Source organism: Coffea eugenioides, chromosome 10 (genome assembly GCF_003713205.1).
Source record: "Coffea eugenioides isolate CCC68of chromosome 10, Ceug_1.0, whole genome shotgun sequence".
Lineage (NCBI taxonomy): Eukaryota > Viridiplantae > Streptophyta > Magnoliopsida > Gentianales > Rubiaceae > Coffea > Coffea eugenioides.
The window spans coordinates 37,590,400-37,614,907 of NC_040044.1; the positions used below are offsets into that span (position 1 = coordinate 37,590,400).

The following is a 24,508-nucleotide window of genomic DNA, read 5'->3' on the forward strand; positions in this document are numbered from 1 at the left end:
GGAGAGGTCAATACGATGGGAGGGAGAGGTGAGGAGAAAGCTGACACTGGAGGATGGTGAAGAGTTGAGCAGTAATTTTTTTGGGGTCACGTATAAATTAGCAGTGCTAAAGGGACTCTTTGTAATATCGCAAAAACATGTGGCAATGGATGACCGTGAATGTGAATATTACAATGTTTATTTGGGTAGGAGTCTATTTGGATGATTTATTTATTTTTTCCAACAATCGGTAACAAGATTTATATTAACACTTAAAAATACAAAGGTCAATTACAAAAAGGGGCAACTGCCCTCAAGATTTATATTAACACAATTTATTTGGATGATATATTTAAGATAATTACTGTAACACTTTTCGTGATATGATGTATGCGACATAAAAAAATGATTGAAAAAATAAAAATATGATCGAAATTTGTGATGTAAATTATTTTATCTCAAATCATCTCAATCCAAACACACTCAGAGTGTGTGTGTGATCTAAGTATGACTGATAGATTTATACTTAGGAAAATAGCACCATCACGGTCCGTAACTTGATTTTGAGTTACAGAAGCCTTACAGCCGTGCGATCACTTTAAAATAAAGTGTGTACTAGCTTGTCCAGTTATATAAGCAAAGCATATCAATTTATATACTCCCCTCCCATAGTTCCAAATTTTGCCAATAGCCCCTCAGCCTCCTTGCCTCGTCAATCTCCTGTATTCATAAGGAACCTTAAGAATCTCCTCCGCCTTGTATGAACAAAAGCTCCTGCCTTCTGTCATGACTTTTGTGGCATTTTTTGCTTTCACAAATCACACGATTAGTAAAAGAAAAGTTCAAAATCTCACAAATCAAGATAAACTTGAATTTGTTATACTACAACTCAATTGAGAGTCAGGACTTGAACGAGAAAGGTAGAAGAATTAAAGGGCAACACCAAGTTGTCTCCCCCTCAAGCCCAACATTCTCTATCATCTTTAGTTAAACCTTCTTTTCCCCTCCTACCTTCTTGTCTTCCAAATTATCCTTAGGTTTTGTGCAACCTAATTCTCGAGTTTTTGGTGGTTGTATGGATGCCCTGATTCTTATTTCGTACCAAAATTGAATAATAAACCTTTTGTGTTCAAGGCACCTAGAATGAAGTAAAAGAGGCACAGTAAAGAAGGGCTAATGGAGGAAAGCGGATAAGGTAAAGGCAATGGAAGCCAAGGAAAGGTGGGGAAATGAGGAATAGATGGAGAAAGGGAACACCGAAGCATGAGAAAAAGATTGAGCAAAATTGGGGCTACGTATAAATTAGCAATGTTGAAGGAGTGTTTTGTGGTATTACAAACACTTGTTATAATAGGTGACTGTAAGTTTGTAGATCACAGTGTCTGTGATCTAAGGATGATTCTTATATTTATGCGTACTGAGGCAGCATTAATATTTAGTCTCCCAAAAATTAAACATACCACCATTTTTAGAACCCAAAAAAGATAAGAGACAATGGAATTTACTTTTTCTTTTGTTTTCTTTTTTTTTTTGTGTATATATAAAATTCACAAGAAGCCTTTTCTCAAGTAGGCTTGCCTGTTTGGGAACTGCACACAAATAGAGCTAGCTTTAAGTTTCTTTAAACGAAGTCGATTTGTAATACATATTTTTAGCTTTATTTGCAGGTACCACTTATGAAAAGTTACAACAGGATTGGGACGCAGACGAGAAGTTGTACAAATACAGGGAACAAATCAAAAGGGCGACAAAATATCAGCCCATAGACGATAGGGAGTTTATGTCGATTGATATTTGATGGTGGTGATCAATGGGGGCCACCCCTCTTACACCTATTGCTGAAGCTGCAAGGCCTGCTGTCAGGCCCAGGCTGAATGCAATTCGCGTACCTTACGTTATTGCAAATTTGCGGTCGCTGTAATGCGAACTTACTACTAATACTTCCACCAGAAGCAAGAACATTGCCAAACAGAGAATCCACAAGGAATTCTTGGTCGTCGACTACAACACTACTGCTGACCGTGGAATCGCCCCAATCCCAGCTAACGCTGGCATTGACACTTTGAATACTAGTTGCGCTGAGGAGAACTGTCGTGGTAAGCAGCAGCCATGCCACCACTGGGAAGATGCACAGGCTCTTTGATGCTGATTTCTCCATCTCTCCCTGCTATCTCTTGCTCTCTTGGAGACCTGAATATCCTTCTCTGTTTGTACTAATAGACCTCGAACCCACTTTACATGATAATCGTATTAATGAACGTATGGCTGTAGTTGGGACTGAGTTAATTACTTTAATTACGGCTCCTCCATGTTAGGTGGCCGTCAGCTAGGCTATCTTCCTAGTTTCTCAAGACTCTTTATTTTTTTTTTCGTTTCTTTCTTTTGAAAAAACAAAAAAATAAATAAAAAAAATAAAGTGTTTCATGAAACAATTATTATATTTTAATTATATTTCAGCCATGCCATGTTATGTGGGACACTTTCTTCTGCCAACGATCGTGATCGCGACCCCAACATTTACTTCTTACTTCTGTTCGGAATGATACTCTCTGTGACCGACAAAGACAGTGGTAAGGAGGGAAAGCATTAAAGTTAAAGGGGATGAAGAAGAATGTACAACCTCTACTGCTACAGCAACGTAGTTGATTGCAGAATCCATGGCACAAAAAAATATATATGTGATAAAATATGCCTAAAAGAATTACAATCATAAGGTAGACAAGAAAATAAATATAGAGATTGAAAGCTCGTACAGATCTCAACTAAGAGGACTTAAACCGATTTTGACCAACTACACTGTCCTCTCGTTTGGTACATACATCGGAATGTCTCGAATGAAAAGGTCGTTCCACCTAGAATGCCTTTCCAGTCAAAATGATATGGAAAAAAAATTTTTGCATTCCAATAGTTGTATTACACATATATATATATATACAACTAAACTTAACAGTCACGTACAGATACAAAATTCATAAGTTTGAAGATCATGCAAAAGCCATAGGATAAACTTCATGTCCTGAAACTCACAAAGAAATGACATTACTTTTTATTTTTTATTTTACAAGTAAGAAACAAGCTTTTATCTAAGTTGCTTCATGCCATGACGAAAATCAAAAGTTGATCAAGCTCAAAAGACAATATGATTTTTTATGTTAGCCAACTAAATGATTGGTTCTTGCTAAAGGTGAAAAATGTAAATAACCACCATATTAATGCTGTTGGCCGAAAAAAAAAATTAACCAGGGAGGTCCCTGCAATTTTAAAATAAAGAAGAGAAGTCTGTGACATTTATCAAAACTATATGGGAGGTCAGTGCAATTTACCCAAAATATAATAAAAGGTTGTCAGCATGTAACACTTTTAGTGAACAGACTCCTGATTTAGGGAAGAAGAAGTTACTTTTTTTTATTTCAGACTTCACATTGGTATTTCTTCAAGAGGCAATTCGCATGTACCAAAAGAGATTTTATCAACCCTAGATAAGATAACAATTTTAATATAATTTTCCTCATGGCAAAAAACAACCACCAGTAAGGTACTTTAGTACTCTAAGTTTGCTCAGTTAGGCTTAACATACCTTTTATTTATGTTCAAGCTTGCTTAGTTAGGCTTAATAGACCTTTATATGTATGAATATGAAGTGTACTATTAGATCTTTAGCAGGGTGGTTTGCTATGTTGCAGCCGATTGAAAAAGCGACTCGAACCACCCACCTGTTTGGCTAGACGATTTAATCCCCACCCCTTAATGGTATCAAAAGTGTTCATACCCATAGTTGATGTTCGGTACACTTCAATGATAATCAATCAATTATTATCAGAAAAATTCAAAAAGCAGGCAATGGTCATTACGGATCAAATTGTGGAAATCAACTCATTGATGACTTTGAGACAAAAACTATAAGGAAAAAATAGAAAAAAAGTTGTGAATTGTTGCAACCTCTAAACAACACCCTATCTTTCTTGCTTCCTTTTCATCTTCTTTCTTTCTTTGTTCTTCTCCATTCTCTCTGCACCAACCTCTTTGCTTTCTCTTTATTCTCGTTTTCCTTCCCTTTTTATTTACCTATGCGGATTTCTCATAGTGATGGTGGTATGGCAATGGTGGTGCCGATAGGTATAATTGCTATGATGGTTTTCTTTTTCTCTAATTTTCCAAAATGAGGACGATTGTTCTAATATATTATTGCATAATATCATCTAACTGCACGGTTGGTGGTGAAGGATGCTATATTTAATTAGTTGAGAGACGAAACAAAATGGGAGAAAATAAATGTTCAATTTGAATGCAAAAAGCAGGAAGTCTTGCATGCTACTCAAGTTGATTTAATAAAATGAAACCTCCTTTTCTTTTTCAAAATTTTGAATACTTATTCATAATTATTACAAGGGCAAATTACATTTTACCCCTGTGGTTTAGCGTTTTTTTACATAACCCCCGTATAGTTTCAAAAGTTGTATATAATCCCCTCATGATTTGGATTAAAGTGTCAAAGTGACGGAAATAGTCATTCGTAACGAAACTTCTAAAAATATCGAAATTACTGATAGGGTATAATTTGTTAGTAATTTTATTATTAATTTCCCCTTTTATTCCTGACAAATATTGTGTTAATTGCTGACATTTACTTATATTTGGTACCATGACTTAATTTCAGGAATGAAGCAGAAAACCATAAAAAAGGAAGGACTTTATGGAAAATAGGGAGACTTCTAAGGGCTTCAATTCTTGGGCCCTTGAATTGGTGGGGGACCACAAGCTAGTGGAAAGCATCTAGTCATTTGGGCTCTTAAAAGAAAGTTACGGGAAAGAGACTTGGAACAAGAAGTACTTGGAGGGCTTTGTCCACATGTGTGGGGACCACCTAGATAGCCTTTAGTCATCTTCCTCTTGTTGCTTAAATAGGGATAACGTAGAGTAGCAGGGGGATCTAGGGCTTTAGTTTTAGTTTTTTAGTTTAGTTCTAGTTTCCTTTCTTTGGACTGGCCTCTGACACACGCCAGGTGTTCGACAATATTCCCCAACGGGGAGATTTTCTCATGAGGCGTGGTTAAGCTTTTCTAGTCAAGGGGACAACTGACGATTTGGTTCGACAACTACTGTGAGATCGAATCTGTTTTAATTATTTTCTTCATTTATTGGTATTTATATGTTCCTTGATTTTAATTGCTATGGCCTTGTGTATGATTGATTAGTGCGCAATAATTAATTATTCATATAGGCTATTTTTGCTAAATAGGGGTAATTGAATCCGTAATTGTTCGTTATCTTTATCTCAGTAGCAACTGGCGTAATTGGATTTATATCTGGGGAACATATGATCTAGCTTAAACAAACCCTCGTAGCGTGTTTGTTGGTTAGGATTGGGCCTTTCTAATTATTAATGCAATCTAGAAATTAAATCCTACGGTCGTACCTAGGGTTATTTTTGGGTTAGAGAAATAGCTAACGGTCGTACCTTAGCTATCGAGAAATTAAGGAAGGGTTGGTTGTTTATCGCGTGCATGACAACTATAACTAATCTATTGCTAAATGTTGGAATTATTTCTGCATCAATGATCAGTGCATGAACCATTTCTGATGTGTACCCTTGGCTAGAGTTTCCCCAATCATTTCTTTTAATTAATTATTTTCTGCAGTTAATTTATTTAGTTAGCATTAATCCAAAACCCCCCATACTTTGGACTCTAGAAGAAACGAATTATCCCCAGTCCCTGTGGATTCGACCCTACTCACCGCTATATACAAAATCTGTATTTTTCTCGAGTGTATTTATTATTGCACAGGTTCGGCACCTGTCAATTTTTGTAATAAATACAGATTACAAAAATTGACAGGTGCCGAACCTGTGCACTAATAAATACCTACTCGAGAAAAATACAGATTTTGTATATAGCGGTGAGTAGGGTCGAATCCACAGGGACTGGGGATAATTCGTTTCTTCTAGAGTCCAAAGTATGGGGGGTTTTGGATTAAATGCTAACTAAATAAATTAACTGCAGAAAATAATTAATTAAAAGAAATGATTGGGGAAACTCTAGCCAAGGGTACACATCAGAAATGGTTCATGCACTGATCATTGATGCAGAAATAATTCCAACATTTAGCAATAGATTAGTTATAGTTGTCATGCACGCGATAAACAACCAACCCTTCCTTAATTTCTCGATAGCTAAGGTACGACCGTTAGCTATTTCTCTAACCCAAAAATAACCCTAGGTACGACCGTAGGATTTAATTTCTAGATTGCATTAATAATTAGAAAGGCCCAATCCTAACCAACAAACACGCTACGAGGGTTTGTTTAAGCTAGATCATATGTTCCCCAGACATAAATCCAATTACGCCAGTTGCTACTGAGATAAAGATAACGAACAATTACGGATTCAATTACCCCTATTTAGCAAAAATAGCCTATATGAATAATTAATTATTGCGCACTAATCAATCATACACAAGGCCATAGCAATTAAAATCAAGGAACATATAAATACCAATAAATGAAGAAAACAATTAAAACAGATTCGATCTCACAGTAGTTGTCGAACCAAATCGTCAGTTGTCCCCTTGACTAGAAAAGCTTAACCACGCCTCATGAGAAAATCTCCCCGTTGGGGAATATTGTCGAACACCTGGCGTGTGTCAGAGGCCAGTCCAAAGAAAGGAAACTAGAACTAAACTAAAAAACTAAAACTAAAGCCCTAGATCCCCCTGCTACTCTACGTTATCCCTATTTAAGCAACAAGAGGAAGATGACTAAAGGCTATCTAGGTGGTCCCCACACATGTGGACAAAGCCTTCCAAGTACTTCTTGTTCCAAGTCTCTTTCCCGTAACTTTCTTTTAAGAGCCCAAATGACTAGATGCTTTCCACTAGCTTGTGGTCCCCCACCAATTCAAGGGCCCAAGAATTGAAGCCCTTAGAAGTCTCCCTATTTTCCATAAAGTCCTTCCTTTTTTATGGTTTTCTGCTTCATTCCTGAAATTAAGTCATGGTACCAAATATAAGTAAATGTCAGCAATTAACACAATATTTGTCAGGAATAAAAGGGGAAATTAATAATAAAATTACTAACAAATTATACCCTATCAATTACCCTTATAAATACATGATATACTAACCCGCTTATGGTTTAATACTTTATTATATAATCCCCTTATGGTTTAATACTTTACTATATAACCCACTTATGATTTTCAAAATATACACATAACCTCCCTTGGTTAATAAATAATTTTCAACTTTACATAAGGGTATTTTTGACATTTTAGGTGATTCCGTTACGAATGATCATTCCCGTCACTTTGATACTTTAATCTAAATCATGAGGGGGTTATATATAGCTTTTGAAACCATAGAGGGGTTATGTAAAAAATGCTAAATCACGGGGGATGAAGTGGAATTTGCCCTTATTACAATGCCAATCTTTGATAATGATTATCTTGCCATCCACTGCCTGTATTGATCAAGAATTACCACACGTGTCTAACAAATCGACCAGCGGCAAACACATAAAGCTCATATGTGCTTCAACGAGATTCGAATTCGTGATCTTCAGATCATGAGGCCAACATGGCTACCAACTATGACCCAACAAAGCTCGAATTCACGACCTTCGGATCATAAGACCAACATTGCAACCAACTCAAGTACGAGTCCTTAACATCTCTAATACTATTGTGGTAAGTATAAATATTATATAAAAATTTTAATTATTTTTCTTTTATCATTCAATTATGTCTAACTTGGGGGTTGCTATATTGCCCATCTAAGCTTCCTACCCATGCGCCAAAGAAAAGCCAACCCTTTTGTTACATAGTTAGGCAAATGGAGAAAGTTTAAAAATATATATATCGGGTCCGTTTGGATTGGTGTTTTTGAGCCTGTTTTTGAAAAACTGTTTTTCACATTCCAAATGCTACAGTAAATGTGTATTTCAAAAACAACTTCAAAAACACCATATCCAAACAATATATCAAAAACAACTCCAAATATATTTCAATTATGCATATTTAATTTGTATATTTTAATAAGTATATTTCAATTTGTATATTTCAATTATGTATTTTAACATGTATATTTCAATTATATTTTAATATATTTTAATTATATATTTTAATATGTATATTTCAATTATGTATTTTAATATGTATATTCAATTATGTATATTATATATATATATATTATATTAATATAAATATATTTATTTCAATTATGTATAATATTATATATATTATGTCAATTGAAATAAATATTATATATTTATATAAATACATTTATTTATATATAAATTTATAAATATATTTATGCAATTTTGTTTTATAATATATATTAATATGTATATTTCAATTATGTATATTATATATAAATTATATTAATATTAATGTATATTATATATATTATACATTTCTAATATTATATATTTATACATACATATCATAAATATTTTATTTTATTTAAAATATATTTTTATATATTTATAATATATTTACATAAATATTATATGTTATATAAATTATATATAATATAATATATAATATATTATACATTTATATAAATGTACATTTATACATAATATATAAATATTTATGTATATTTATAATATACATTTATATTATATATTATATATTATATAATACATTTATAATACATTTATACATTTATATTAATATACATAATATTAATACATGTATACATTTATATTAATTATATTATTACATTTCAACATAATATTAAAACATATTTATAATATATTAATTTATACATTTATATAATATTCATTTATAATTTATACATTTTTAATAATATACACTAATACATTTAAATATACATTTATAATGTATTATATATAATATAATACATTTATACATTTATATTAATATACATAATATTAATTTTACATTTATACATAATATTAATACATATATACATTTATATTAATTATATAAATACATTTCTACATAGTATTAATATATATTTATAATATATTAATTTATACATTTATAATAATATACACTTATAATTTATAATATATTTATAATATTCATTTATAATTTATACATTTATAATAATATACACTTATACATTTATAAATATATTTATATTATGTATTATATAGAATATAGTACATTTATATATTTTTATATGAATATGTAAATATATTTATTTATAAACATACATATATGTATTATAAATGCATAAATGTATATTTATATGAAAATTATAATTTATAATTTATACATTTATAATAATATACATTTATACATTTGTAAATATAAATTTATTATAAATGCATAAATGTATATTTATATAAAAATATAAAAATATAATATTCTAAAAATATTCAAAAATATGTTTCAAAAATACCTCTAAAAATAATCCAAAAAAATCTACAGTAAAAGTTTTTCATATAGTTTTTGAAAAACAACCCCAAAAACAACTAATCCAAACGGACTTGTTTTTCAGATTCGAAATGCTACAGTGGTGTTTTTGAAAAATAACCCCAAAAACAGCTAATCCAAACGGAGCCTATATATATATATAGAAGTGAAAGATACGGAGGTAAAATTCTTCATGAAGCTTGACTCTCAAGAATTTAAGGACGCTGTCATTCAATTCAAGCAACATAAATTTTGCCATTTTAGTGCCTGGGCTAGCATCATTTCGAAAGATTATTCAGCAACATAGATTCTGTTTGCTAAAACCACATTCATAGTTCTTTGTCTTTTTTCATGGCTACTTTGGTATTATGGCCGCCTATTCAGTTTTGTTGTGATTCCTTAAAGCGGAACCGGTGTACATATTTTTAGCTAAGATATCAACAGCTTTCCTCAGATAATGATTTCAAGACAAATATCTTTATTTGTGTGATTTGTGTGTATAAGATAGTAGTAATTCTATATCCTGATTTGGTTTTTTAGTCCCCTATAATTTTTTTTTTTTTTTTAGTTTACAGGTGTAAAAATATTGATTTACTATGTCAAAGGATGTCAAGTTTGTACCTACAAATTCATTGGTCAATCCAGCCCGTATACAGTTTTAACTTTATGAAACTTGAGAAGTGGTTGATTATGATAATTCAAGAGGAAAAACGATTTGATCTAATTCAATTGGAGCGAAATTTGTCTTGTCTATGTTTCCTTGAAAGACAAAAGACAAATTTTAAAGAACATCCTTCTTTGTGGAGTACATGTACCTACTCATGTTTACTTAACTAACATTCGTACTGGTTAAGTTGGGATTTGAAAACTCTTATAAGTTTATTGTCTGCTTTAGTATGACTTTCAATAATTTTTAATCCTCATCCACATGTCATGTGCGAGAAGGAACAAGGAGAAAATCTTATTACAAGTCGAGGATTGACAAGGAGAAAATCTTATTACAAGTCAAGGAGAAATCTGGGGAGCCCTTAAACTATTGCCGTTGTCATCTTTTGGCCCCCCATCTAAAATTTGTTTCCGATTGATCCTTAAACAATTAAAAATGCATACTTTGAGGACTTCTGATGACTTTAACCACAAATCTAACCGGAAGTAAAGGGCATTTTTGTCCGTTCATGTTTGCACCCTCGGGACCAGCAACTAAGTAGCGTAAAAAGAGATTGAAAGATACAACTCTTCAATTCTTAAGCAAGGCAAAATCGAAGCAACGGAAATCCTTTCCAAAAATCGAGTTTTGCCCATTTGTTGAAATCACATCTTCTTCTTCTAATTTCATCTAAAGTATAAGAAGAATGGCTAGATAATCTTTCAATTACAGCTATTGAAGGTTGCATGGGAGAAATTCTGCATTAAAAGCTACAGATGGACAGAGAAATGAAATGGATGATTAGAAGGAGGGATGCATATTTTGACCCATATCTCGTATACGGTAATGTGCCTCTTGATTTGTAAGCTTATATCGTCGGGGTTTGTGTGTGTAATTGTTGTGTTATTATTGAACAATTTAAGGGCTGTTAAAGAATTAGATGTTGGTTGATAGGGGCTTAGATATAGTGGAGTTTAATTAAATTAATTGAGTGGAAACAGGGTCTGAGAGTTTTGTCCTGTTGGTAGGTTGCATGGGGTCCTACTATATCTGTGGTCCATTATTAGTTTACTAAAAATAGTAAATTAATGAAATTTCTGGTATAGAGTTTGACAAAAAATAGTTGATGTTGCATGGGCAATTGTTTATTTAGCAATTTTGCTGCTTATTTTTTACTACTCTATGAATATAGTGAATTTTGCTTTTAATTTGATACATGATTGTGCAGAACATGGGAGTGAATATTTTACTATTAGATTGCACTATGGGGGCAAGTTTAATGGTTCGGATTACAGAATTTATATTGGTGGTGAAGTTGATCATATAGATTTGTGTGATGGTGATAGAATGTCAGTGCTTGAGATTAATGAAATGTTAAAAAAACTGGGGTATGGGGAAGAGGAAGCTGTGTTGTACTATTACCTTGAGCCGACAAGTGTTCTACCTGATGGACTAAGGCAATTGCAAACTGATCAACATGTTAACCAGTTCTGTAGTTGGGTACAGGAATATAAGGTGATGGAAGTTTACTGTGACCATAAGACCATTGAAGAGGTATTGAAAATGCAATTCAATGAGCCTGTAGAGACATATGCAGCACCACCAAAATCTGGTGTTTTGATAGAAGAAATAGATGATGAGGGCAGAGTTATAGAGGAGCCTTGTACTGATATGGTATTAACCAAAAAGCCTTTGAATGCTGAAACTCAAAATCAAAAAAAAAGTGGTGCAAGTGTAGGTGAAAATTCAACAGAAAAACAGGTGCAGAAAGACATTGTTAATGAAAAGATTCCAACCTCACAGGCTGAAATTGAAAGTGACAAACAAAAGACAGCAACTAAAACAGTGGGAGGGGTAGGTACTAGTAAGGGTAGAGACAATGATGCTGCTGATGACACGAGCAGCAGCTCAGATAATGAGCAGTTCAGTGCTGATGATAATTTCTGCAGAGATGACTTGATGTTTGAGGATGCAGGCAGTATAGATGAAACAGAAAATGACCAGCAATCTGTGGGAAGGCAGCAGCAGGAGCATGAAGATGTGACTGGAACTTCTAACATTCCTACCCAACAATCACAAAAGAAAGGCAAAAAAAATAAAGCAAGACAGCCTGCAACTTTTGGTTCAAAATCTATAGATGTTGGAGCTGCATTTGATGGGGACAAAATAGATGATCAACTAGATAGTGGGGAAGAGTCATCTGAGGAAAGGGGAGGACATATCCCCAAATTCATTGACTTTATCCCAGAGAGGGACATGAAGAATCCAAAATTCTTTAAAGGGCAAAGATTTGCTGATAGCAGGGAGTTCAAAGAAGCTCTTAAAAACTATGCAATTATTAATGGTAAACCTGTGAAGCCTTGCAAAAATGAGAGAAAAAGAGTTAGAACAAAATGTAAGCACCCCTGTAGGTGGTTTGTTTTTGCCTCAACAGTAAATTGTTTAGGCACAAATGACTTAGTGGTGAAGTCAATCTATGATAAGCATGAAAACTGTGGCCATGCTTGGAAGAATAGAGCTATTACCTCAAAGTGATTGGCAAATAGGTATGAAGAGAGGTACAGATCCAACCTACAACTGCCTGTGAAAGAGTTAATACAAACAGTTGATGAAGAGTACATGTCCAAAATCACTAGAGCAGTGGCATATAAAGCAAGAGCACTAGCTACTCAAACTGTGAAGGGTTCAGCTGAAGAGCAGTACAAACTTTTGGGTAGGTACTCTGAGGAGCTTAAAAAAACTCATCCAGGTACAACGACTGAAATTGTATTCACTCCATTCAGAAAACCTGGTGGTAATCCAACATTCATGCGATTCTATTGCTGTTTGGGGCCACTTAAGAGGGGATTTTTTAGTGGTTGCAGGCCACTAATAGGTCTTGATGGTTGTCATACTAAAGGAACTCATCGTGGTCAATTACTAACAGCTATGGGTGTTGACCCTAACAATGGATGATGGCCCATTGCATGGGCAGTTGTTGAAAAAGAAGCTGGAGAGCAATGGAAATGGTTCCTTCAACTCCTGGCTAATGACTTGAATATTGACAATCAACATCATTACACCTTCATTTCTGATCAACAAAAGGTAAGAATACCAATATAGTTTGAGTGTTAACAATTGTTCCAATAGAAATGATATCCTTCATATTTATCAGTTTGAGTGTTGACTCATGTTTTTTTACCTTTGTAAAGGGATTGGACAGAGCTTTGTCTGAGATACTTCCTGGGAGTGAGCATAGATATTGTGTACAACATATGTACAGAAATTTTAAAAAAAAACATCCCGGCAAAGCTTTGAAGTCCAAGATGTGGGGTATAGCCACTAGTACAAGTATGGAAGAGTTCAACAAGGGCATGGAAGACATGAAAGATTTTGACTGTGAGGCCTTTAAATGGGTGGAAAAAGCACCTCATGCCAGGCACTGGTGTAAGGCATTTTTTCCAGTCCATACGAAATGTGATATGCTGGTAAACAATATTTGTGAAACCTTCAATGCGTTCAGTCTTGAAGCCAGAGACAAACCAATAATATCAATGCTTGAACAAATAAGAGAGAAGGTGATGCAGAGGATCCAACAAAGAAGAGAAGGAATATCTAAATGGACTGAACCAGTAGGGCCCCTAATCAAAGAATTGATTGAGGATAGAATTAAGCAGGCCTGTCTTTGGGAGCCAATCTGGAATGGTTTGTATGGCTACCAAGTGAAAGGTCCTCGGGCAGCTCAATATGCAGTAGATTTCAGAAAAAACACATACACGTGCCAACTTTGGGAGATAAGTGGGATTCCGTGTATTCATGCCATTTCTGCAATGCTGGTGTCTGATAGAAATCCAATGCAGTTGACAGCCCCATGCTACTCAAGAGAGTTGTTTGCTAAAATTTATGAGAATGTCTTGGAGCCAATTAGTGGGGTCTCACTTTGGCCTAATTCTGAGCATTTGGAAATGGATCCTCCAGTGGCTTGTGTACAACCTGGAAGGCCAAAAAAGGCTAGAAGAAGGGATATAACAGAGGAAAAGGGAAATAGTACCAAGCTGCGCAAGATAGTTGTGATGCACTGTAGAAAATGTGGAGAGACTGGCCACAATGCTGCAACTTGTTCAAGAGATAGAGGGGCTGAGCAGCAACAGCAAAGCCAAAATTCAGAAAAACAACAGTCCAAACGAGTATGAAATTTGAATTTTCACTAACATTGTTTGTACATTAATCCACATATTGATCTGGCCACATTTACACTTTCAGGGAAGGAGAGAAAAGCAGAGTGTACCTGAATCTTCTCATGCAAATAAAGAGCAGGGACAGCAATCTAGACAGCCTACCCAACAGCAGAATCAATCACAAAACAACCAACAACAACAGCCATCTCAGGTTAGACAACAACACCAACCACCACCCTTCAATCAGTCAACACAACAGCAAAAGCAACGGCAACCACCCCAGAATCAAGCCTCCAGGACAAAGAAAAACAATACATTGACTGATGCTGAAAAGGGAAGGATAAACTCCAACTATGCTTATCTTGGAAAGCAGCCTCCTTTTTCTGTAGGAAGATGGAAAGGAAGATGGGGCAAAGGTAGATCTACAAGAAGTGGTACTCAAAATCAAAGTGAAAGTGCTGGTGGAAGAGGAAGAGGAAGAGGAAGTGGGAATCCAAATCAGGATGAAGTTGCTGGTACAGGAGGAAGAAGAAATGTCAATCCAACTCAAAGTGAGGGTGCTAGTGCAAGAGGAAGAGGAAGAGGACGTGTGCCTTCATCTTCAACTAACTATTAGATTTGTTGCCTAGTCAATGGCATTGGATGCCATTTTACTTTTGCTTTCAGAACATGACTTATCTCGTGCTATGTCGAGCATGAAAATGACTTGTCTTTTTGGTGGTTTATTCGTAGATGTCGTACAGTTGGACCACCTTTTGTTTGTTAATTAAGTGGCTTGACTCTTGGTATTAATGATGTAATTATATGTTGGCAGTTGGTATTTAATCAAAAAGGTTTTTGGTTTCCCTATGTTCTATCATAATCCAATTTTACACTATTCTAGCTTTTCCATTGTTAAACATGTTAAAATGAACACGTCAAATATACCATTGTTTCAATTGTACATTGCTCACAAAAATAGAATAAACCAATATGATGCAATCATTAAAGCAAAACATGCTTGTCCAATACGTTCTGTGTCCAATTAAAGCAAAACATGCTTTTCCATTCACCCATGAACTACATTTGTACATATTACATTCCAGTTCCACTTTCTTCATTCCTTTGCTTATAATACATCTTTCTGGGGTAATTGCAATAGATCATTATTTCCTAAATTTCCAAACACCCAGACTGCAAATACTGCTAACACAAAGCCATAGGTGATTGCAAGAGCTGCAGCAAACTTCCTCTCCCTTGATGCATGTTGTTGCATCATAATTTCCAACCTTCGAACCTTTGTCTGCAATTTTGCTGCTTTGCACTCCCACTTTTGTGCAGACTCTTCGGCATTTGTGAGCTGTTTCTCCATTTGATTGATTCGCCGAAGCAACCCAGGTATAATCTCCACTGAACGCGGACACATTTCTTCATCTATCCATTTCCAATACTTGCATCCCTAACTCAAATTCAAATTCATAACAAAATAGCAATTACTAACAACTTACCTCAGCAATTACTAACAACTTCACTAAATTACTGCTATCCATTACCTGAGCAACTGGACATTCCGCATATCTTCGACCTGGATTCCGTGGAGTCCATGACGTTTTCAGAATGGTACTCAATCCGCAGCCACACATTGGAGGTATTGGATTTGATCTTGGCATCTTCCACCTCGTCGTTTCCAATGTTATACGTGCAAGAAAACCCTAATTTTTCTTTCTTTTGCAGAAGAAGAAGATGGGATTTCAACAAATGGGCAAAACTCGATTTCTGGAAAGGATTTCCGTTGCTTCGATTTTGCCTTGCTACAGAATTGAAGAGTTGCATCTTTCTTTTTACGCTACTTAGTTGCTGGTCCCGAGGGTGCAAACATGAACGGACAAAAATGCCCTTTACTTCCGGTTAGATTTGTGGTTAAAGTCATCAGAAGTCCTCAAAGTATGCATTTTTAATTGTTTAAGGATCAATCGGAAACAAATTTTAGATGGGGGGCCAAAAGATGACAACGGCAATAGTTTAAGGGCTCCCCAGGTTTTTTCCTCTTCTATATCCTGATTTGGTTTTTTAGTCCCCTATAATTTTTTTTTTTTTTTAGTTTACAGGTGTAAAAATATTGATTTACTATGTCAAAGGATGTCAAGTTTGTACCTACAAATTCATTGGTCAATCCAGCCCGTATACAGTTTTAACTTTATGAAACTTGAGAAGTGGTTGATTATGATAATTCAAGAGGAAAAACGATTTGATCTAATTCAATTGGAGCGAAATTTGTCTTGTCTATGTTTCCTTGAAAGACAAAAGACAAATTTTAAAGAACATCCTTCTTTGTGGAGTACATGTACCTACTCATGTTTACTTAACTAACATTCGTACTGGTTAAGTTGGGATTTGAAAACTCTTATAAGTTTATTGTCTGCTTTAGTATGACTTTCAATAATTTTTAATCCTCATCCACATGTCATGTGCGAGAAGGAACAAGGAGAAAATCTTATTACAAGTCGAGGATTGACTAGTTACAGTTGATGATGTTATTAAAATAAACTTCTTAATTTGCATTATGTAATTCACACATTGGATACACCACACACATGAGCTTCCACTAGCTTTACTAATTTAAACAAAAATACCACATTCACATAAAAAAAAAAATTCCCAAATCTATGTAATAACCTTACTTTGTTAATGGGTCCAAAAATTTCAACCGAAATAATCTCAATGCCAAACTCGCAAGGCCAATACCCAAATAATCCATTTCCATAGTTTATAACCGGCTTCTTTCTTGTCACTATTTATTTGAAAATTTTTGTTTCAGGAATATGGGGAAATAAGTATTTTCTGTAAAAGTTTTTACATGCCAACTACATAGTTTGTAATATTATGTACTATACTGTAAATGTTCTTAGCATTGTACACTTATTTCCAATGAAATTTACCAAAAATAAGATAAATGGTTTAGATTGATTAAAAAAATCTAAAAATGAAATCATCAAAATATCCTCTTATTTTATAAAATATAAACATAAATCACAAATTTTAGAACTCCAATTAACACTCCAGAGAAATTAGTATTAGTAATTTTAGTAAATTCCTCCAACATTTCTTCTGGTGACCCTCAGCAAATCTATGGCGAATTTTTGTGAAAAATTTTACCCATGTAACTATTGCTCTACCATAGCAATACCTATGAACCATACTTCTTCTCTTCCTTGTAAATACATGTATGCAATTACTGATTTTTTCATCTTTTACCCCGTGTATCTGAAGATAATTGTTAGTTTTTCGGACCCATTCCCTAGGACCATCACCTTCAATCAAAGAGAAATTAGCTTTTGGAATTTGATTAGTTATTTTCTTTTCTGATTTACCCTCTTGCTCTTTGAAATTGTCTCCTTCATTCTTCATGAATATGAGCTATGAATCCTCCATTCTAGCAAAACTCTGCACCTTCATTTTTTGTCAAGCCAGTTGTGTCACTACTACATTGAACCATTCTAACCTTGATACTTTGACATTTAAGATCCTGATTCTTCATAGATATCTCCACACATTCATGCCTATTCTTTAACACTCTTACAGTTCATTCAAGCCCTTTAGTTCATTTAGTTAATGGGAAAATCGTTCAAAATGTCCCTCACATTTTGTAAAATGACTTTTTTCGTCCATCACTTTTAAAAGTGTAATTTTTCATCCCTTATAAATTCACATTGGTCAAATTTGGTCCCCACCTAGGTTTCCGACTAGTTTTTGATCGGAATTCATCATGTACCTTGCATGCAATCATTTTTTAGGAGGCAACATTGTCAAATCAAAATTTACATAATCCATCTATAGTCCTTCATATTTCACAAAATGAATTGTTTCGTCCCTCATATTTTACAAAATAAATTTTTTCATCCCTCACATTTCACAAAATAAATTTTTTCATCCTTCATTGACCATGTGTATGAATAGTTTTCTTTCTAAAATCCATATATATATTTATTTGACTTTACCTGAACAGTATGAATAACATATAATCTATCTCTATTTGATCGCACCTAAACAGACTAATTGTAGTTGTACATATGCTATTGAATAGATATATTTATGGGTTTAAATCTAACAATATTATTTGATATCCATATATATATATATATATGTATGTATATTTGATTTTACCATGTGAATCTATTCAATATTTCTACTCTTTTCTATTTGGGTAATAATTTATTTATTGAGTTGTGTAATAAGGCTATGTAATTAATCGATCCTAACTCGAATTCGATAGTCATGCTAATAAATTATAGTTTAAATCTGAAATATTTACTAGCTACATTTAACACTAATAATTGAATTTCTTACCATGTGATTATCTTAAAATTTGAAAGAGTTAATCACTTACTTCTTTTTGTTATACTTTTTCTTTCTTTATTTTTTCTATCCAAATTTAATTTGATATAAACAATTGATAATGTTTAGGATTAATTGTCTTCTTTGTTTTCAATTTTCAAGTAAAAGAAAATGAATATGAGTGAAAAGCTAAAAAAATTTTTAAACCCCTATATATATCTATTTTAATTTCACTTGAATAGTATGTTTAAACAAAATCAAATAGAGATCTATTACATGCTATTTGTATTGTTTAGGAGAAATCAAATAGATGCACATGAGTTTTAAAAAAAGTTATTCGTACACATGGTCAATCAAGGATGAAAAAATTTATTTTATAAAATTTGAGGGACGAAACAATTCATTTTGTGAAATGTGAGGGATGAAATAATTCATTTTGTGAAATGTAAGGAACTATGGATCGGATTATGTAACTTTTGATTTGATAATTTTGTCTTTCAAAAATGATCACGTGCAAGACACGTGGTGGATTCTGACCAAAATCTAGTTGAAAACTTAGATAGGGATCAAATTTGACCAATGTGAATTTGTAAGGGACGTACTAGTCACTTTTAACAGTGAGGAAAAAGTCATTTTGCAAAATGTGAGGGATGTTTTGAATGATTTTTCCTTAGTTAATTGTAATACCCCAAAAAGTATCGTAGACAAATAATAATTGTAGACGGTATGATATAATTTTTGTACTTCATCAAATAGAGTTTCTAGAAATATTAGATAAAAGTATCAGAATTATTATTAAATAGTTACAAAGGAAGCTAGACAAAATATTAGCAATTAATGAATGAGAGAACTAACTATTAGAACTTAGAATCACATTTAATATGTTTTATCTACTAGAGCATAAAATTGGACACTTGTTAATCTATGTAATCGATAACTCAAAGTTAAAACTTTGGGCATGTTTTAGATCAAGCAATAATTAGGAATGGTTTCTAATTCTAGATGATTTAACTAATGAGTCACTGTCAAAATTAAGTGATAAATTATACTGCCCTTATTTCTACCTTTATGCCACTCCTAACTCCCACTTGCCACTCCTACTCTTCTCTATTACCTCCTTCCCTCTGTTTCCTACTCTTGTCCCTTCTCCACCCCTTCTCATTTTCCTATGCCCTCAACGACCTCCTATTTCTCTTTAGCTGACAACCCCATCACCCCTCCTTTCACTTACAACCTAATTTTCCCTCCTTTTTGATGACTAGATTTAGTCCAAATTAACATAAGTTATGGCTATTATTTAATTAATGAAAGAAATATGTTGATCTATACATATTTTATGCCTTTTTTAATTAAACTAATCCCTACGTCATCTTCAAAGCTTAATTCAATTGGCATAAATATTAATCATGTAACCAAAAAATTCTTGTTTTAGTAATGTGGAGTTTAGACGTAAAAACTATGATAGAAAAAGTGAGGAGCAAAATAATAATTTTGTTAATGTATCAAATTGAATATTATTTGTTTCAGAAAAGATTAGAATTTAGATGTATTTGATAAGTTTTTCTTTTCCTTTTATGAAATAAATATAGTTTAGGACCTCATTTGTAATTTCAGTTTAAAGAAAGATATTTACTTAATGGGGACATATCATAATCAGTTCAAAACTATTTTCTTTTAAAAAATCGATTTGAGCATTGTTCGAGAAGTTAGGCAGATGATTTCTTTCTAATATATATCAAATAGATGTGGATATATGATATGGGGTCTAAAAATCAAGAATTGTGATATAGTAAAGTGAAAAATCAAATAAGTTTACTCATATAGTGTTCTATGTATTTTTGTGAAGGTTTGCAAACCATGCTTATTATTTTGAATATTAGTTGTTTCAAAAACAATAAAAGTTTTGATGTATTTTTTCATTTCATAAACTAAAGTCTATGATCAAATTTGAGAACACTCAGGATCAATGAAAGAAAGACATATTGTTAAACATGGACAAATCATACTGAGTACAAAAATATTTTAATTAGAAAATTATGAGATTTAGAGCATCATTTGAGTCGTCGAGTTGAAATATTTCTCTTTCTATAATAAAAATGATATCAATATGTGAAAATTTGATAAATTGGTTAATGTAGTTTGCTTTATATTTTGTGTTATATATAGTTAATAATCATGATTGCCAAATTCAATAAATGCATGTTATTTTGTGTTTATTTTGATAATGTTCTGCAAATCTATGTAGAGATTACTATGTTATAAAATAGGAATATATATTTTCTTTTTAGACTTCTATCTTTTATGATTTTAAGCAGTATATTAATTTTACATAAATTTTTAAGCGGGTATAGATGTATACCATGTAATCTAAATTCAAATTTGAAATTCATTTTTGGCTTAGGTGACGTACATCTACACTTGTTACTGTAAAACATCATTTACATGGCCAGTGTATAAAAACATAATCCATTGATTTTTCTCGGTCAAAAGTTTATATAAAATAATATTATCACATTTAAGTAGGATTACCATATGATGGGTAGGATTATTCTTTTTCTATTTTAAATTTGAAAACTTTCCAATTTGAAGTGATTTATTTATGTTGTTATCCATTCAAAGTGTTTAAAAGCACTTATTATGAATAAAATAATTCAAAATTTTACAAAGAGCTTTGATGAGAGTTCTAGTCCAAAAATCCCTCCCGCAATGCACCAATATGTATAGATTATATGTGGAGCAATTTTGACGGCAACATATTATAACACTCAAAGATTGAAGGCGTAAACGAGCAAGGAAACACTAGCAGCTTCAATGAATTAACAGTTGGAACTTCCCCACTTTGGATGTGCTCAATGGTTGATTGCTCATGGTTAGCAAAACCTTTGTAATCTTGAGATTACAAAAACCTCATCCCAATGGTGCTGCCTTAATTATAAGATGGTGGAATACGGCCTCAAATATCCTCGAATTTCCTTGTCAATCTTTTTCACATTCATCCTTTCCATAAATTATCCTTTTGAACCCAATTTCATTGTTTGGTTCCCATTTGCGATTCCATAGTATGGATTTAACCAATTTGCATCTCGCAATGCTCCAACTTAACATTTTTGCAAATGTTGCTGGTCAATGAAAAACTTGGCTCTGTAAAAACTGAAAAGGTGTCTGTTTGAATCAGTTCATTCCGCTTCTCATTAGTTTTTGAAAGGGGAAGGATCGATGCCAAGATCAGCTCATCACATAGTTGAATGTTTCTTGATGCATGGGAGAATTTAATACTTGGCCTTTCATGTTTTTCTTGATGTCGTCGCCAAATTTATTTGTGCTAAAATATGCCTAAAAGAATTACAATCATAACGTAGACAAGAAAATAAATATAGTGATCAAAAGTTCCTAAAGATGTGCCCAAGCCTCACCTAAGAGGACGGAAATTATTTTTCGACCAACTACTACACTAAGCGAAAATGAACGGAAGAAGACAAGAAAATGAATTTAACGAGTCAAAATAAATCATTCTAGTGCAAATCTCAACTTACGGATCTTAAAAAGTGCTTGAACTGGCAGGGCCTCAAATCTTGTCCATCTTCTCTAACAGACTTGCTATAAAGAACTTTTCACTAATGCGGTAGAGTCAATAAATTAATATATATTTTGTCACTGGCAGGGCGGCATTAAAGTTTTGTCTCCCGGAAACATTTAGTTACCACCTTTTTTAGAACCCCCAAAAAGAAAAAAAGACAATGGAATTGCTATTTCTTTTGTTTTTTTTTTTTTTTTTGTGTATATATAAAATTCACAAGAAGCCTTTTCTCAAGTAGGCTTGCCCTGTTTGGGAACTGCATGCAAATAGAGCTAGCTTGAAGTTTCTTTAAACGAAGTCGATTTGTAACACATATTTTTAGCTTTATTTGCAGAAATCACTTATGAAAAGTTACAATAGGATTGGGACGCACGCCAGAAGTTGTACAAATACAGGGAACAAACCAAAAGGGCGATAAAATATCAGCCCATAGACGATAGGGATTCATGTTGATTGATACTTGATGGTGATCATTAGTGGCGACACAGCTGGCTGTAGAGGCATGGCCTGATTTGAGTATTACCCCCAGCCTTCTGAAGGCATTTCCCGTAGAAATTTGCACTGCAAATTGGCTTTCGGTTTAATGCGCGGTAAACAGTACTTCCTCCAGAAGCAAGAACATTGCCAAACTGAGAATCCACAAGGAATTCTTGGTCGTCGGCTACAACAGTACTGCCGACCGTGGAATTGTCCCAATCCCAGCTAACGCTGGCATTGACACTTTGAATACTAGTTGCGCTGAGGAGAACTGTCGTGGTAAGCAGCAGCCAGGCCACCACTGGGAAGATGCACAGGCTCTTTGATGCTGATTTCTCCATCTCTCCCTGCTATCTCTTGCTCTCTTGGAGACCTGAATAGCTTTCTCTATTTGTACTAATAGACCTACTTTAGATGATAATCATATTAATGAACGCATGGCTGTAGTTGGGACTGAGTTAATTACTTTAATTAGAGCTCCTCCATGTTAGGTGGCCGTCAGCTAGGCTATCTTCCTAGTTTCTCAAGACTTTATTTTTTTTTTTCGTTTCTTTCTTCAAAAAACAAAAAAAAAAATAAATAAAGTGTTTCATGAAACAATTAGTATATTTCAGCCATGCCATGTTACGTGGGACACTTTCTTCTGCCGACGATCGGGATCAGGACCCCAACATTTACGTCCTATTTCTGTTCGGAATGATACTCTCTGTGACTGATAAAGACAGTGGTAAGGAGGGAAAGCATTAAAGTTAAAGGGGATGAAGAAGAATGTACAACTTCTACTGTTACAGCAACCTAGTTGATTGCAGAATCCATGGCACAAAATTACAATCATAAGGTAGACAAGAAAATAAATATAGAGATTGAAAGCTCGTACAGATGTGCCCAAGCCTCAACTAAGAGGACTTGAACCGATTTTGACCAACCACACTATCCTCTCTCGTTTGGTACATACATCGGAATGTCTCGAATGAAAAGGTCGTTCCACCTAGAATGCCTTTCCAGTCAAAATGATATGGAAAATTTTTTTTTTCATTCCAATATTTGTATTGCATTTCAAAGTAGAATGTCTTTCCCATTTCCAGTACAATCAATTTTTACATGTCAGAATGGAATAAAAATGTGTATAAAATAGACTTAATGACCTTGAAATCTATTATTTAGCATTACATATTTTTACATTTTTTTATTTATTTGTGCTATGCTATTTGTTACCTCATACGAGAAACTTTGACTTTTTTTCTTGGTACATTATGAATAACTTATGTACTTATTGAAAAAATTCCATTGTAATATTTATTATTTTGGAAATATCAATATTTAGTTTAAAGAATATTATAATTACTAGCTTACACAAAAAAAAAAAATAATCACATGAAGCTGAGCATTCATTTGCACAGAAGTTTAAAAGAACAACATCTTAAAATTAGCAAAGAAAAAATATCTTAAAAATAACTAGAATAGTTTGTTAAAAAAATTATGGTCAATTATCAGTTATACTAACAAAAAGCCTACTAATTGGTAGAAGAACGAAGATACGTTTGAGGATAAATTTGACCCCAGTAATTTTGTACATTCCAAAATAAAATAAAGGTGGAAAAAACTTTCCTTAGAATATTGTGAGGGATGAGTTTCCGAGAAAAAGTTGGGATGACATTTCAAGGGGAAAAGGCCTTTTCAACTCAAAAGCTCTATACCAAACATTAATATTGAATGGACAAGTTGAGAAGACCTTTCCATTCTAGGCGATTCCTGTGCACTAAATAAAGAATAAGTGAAAATGAATAGAAGAAGAAAAGAAAATGAATTAAGGTGATAAAAAAACTTTAAAATAAATAATTTTGAATGACAATTAAATACATAAAATGTAAGAGATTTGTCGAACAATTTTGGCAAGCAATATCTTGAAATTTCCAATAATTAAAATTAGTTCCTATGCATCTAGAATTGATTCCAATGATCAATTAGAAGTAACAAG

The 24,508-nt window shown here is 33.3% G+C and overlaps 2 protein-coding genes across 2 annotated transcripts; both read right to left on the reverse strand.

Annotated features, from left to right (window-relative positions):
• Positions 1–15,270: 15,270 nt before the first annotated feature.
• Positions 15,271–15,811, reverse strand: LOC113750820 (uncharacterized protein At4g04775-like). The gene is made up of 2 exons (XM_027294763.1): positions 15,650–15,811; positions 15,271–15,600 (listed from the first exon to the last, which is right to left on the reverse strand). The coding sequence occupies exons 1-2, from the start codon at positions 15,809–15,811 to the stop codon at positions 15,271–15,273; spliced, it is 492 nt and encodes a 163-aa protein (XP_027150564.1).
• A 6,715-nt stretch (positions 15,812–22,526) lies between these two features.
• Positions 22,527–22,871, reverse strand: LOC113750821. Its single transcript, XM_027294764.1, has one exon. The coding sequence runs from the start codon at positions 22,869–22,871 to the stop codon at positions 22,527–22,529; it is 345 nt and encodes a 114-aa protein (XP_027150565.1).
• Between the last annotated feature and the right edge of the window lie 1,637 nt (positions 22,872–24,508).

Excerpts from the sequence above, each read along its gene's own strand:
- LOC113750820 (XM_027294763.1), bottom strand. The coding sequence starts at position 15,811 with ATGCCAAGATCAAATCCAATACCTCCAATGTGTGGCTGCGGATTGAGT. Across the intron at positions 15,601-15,649 it reads AGTTGTTAGTAATTGCTGAG|GGATGCAAGTATTGGAAATG; the intron begins GTAAGTTGTTAG and ends AATTTGAGTTAG.
- LOC113750821 (XM_027294764.1), bottom strand. The coding sequence starts at position 22,871 with ATGGAGAAATCAGCATCAAAGAGCCTGTGCATCTTCCCAGTGGTGGCC.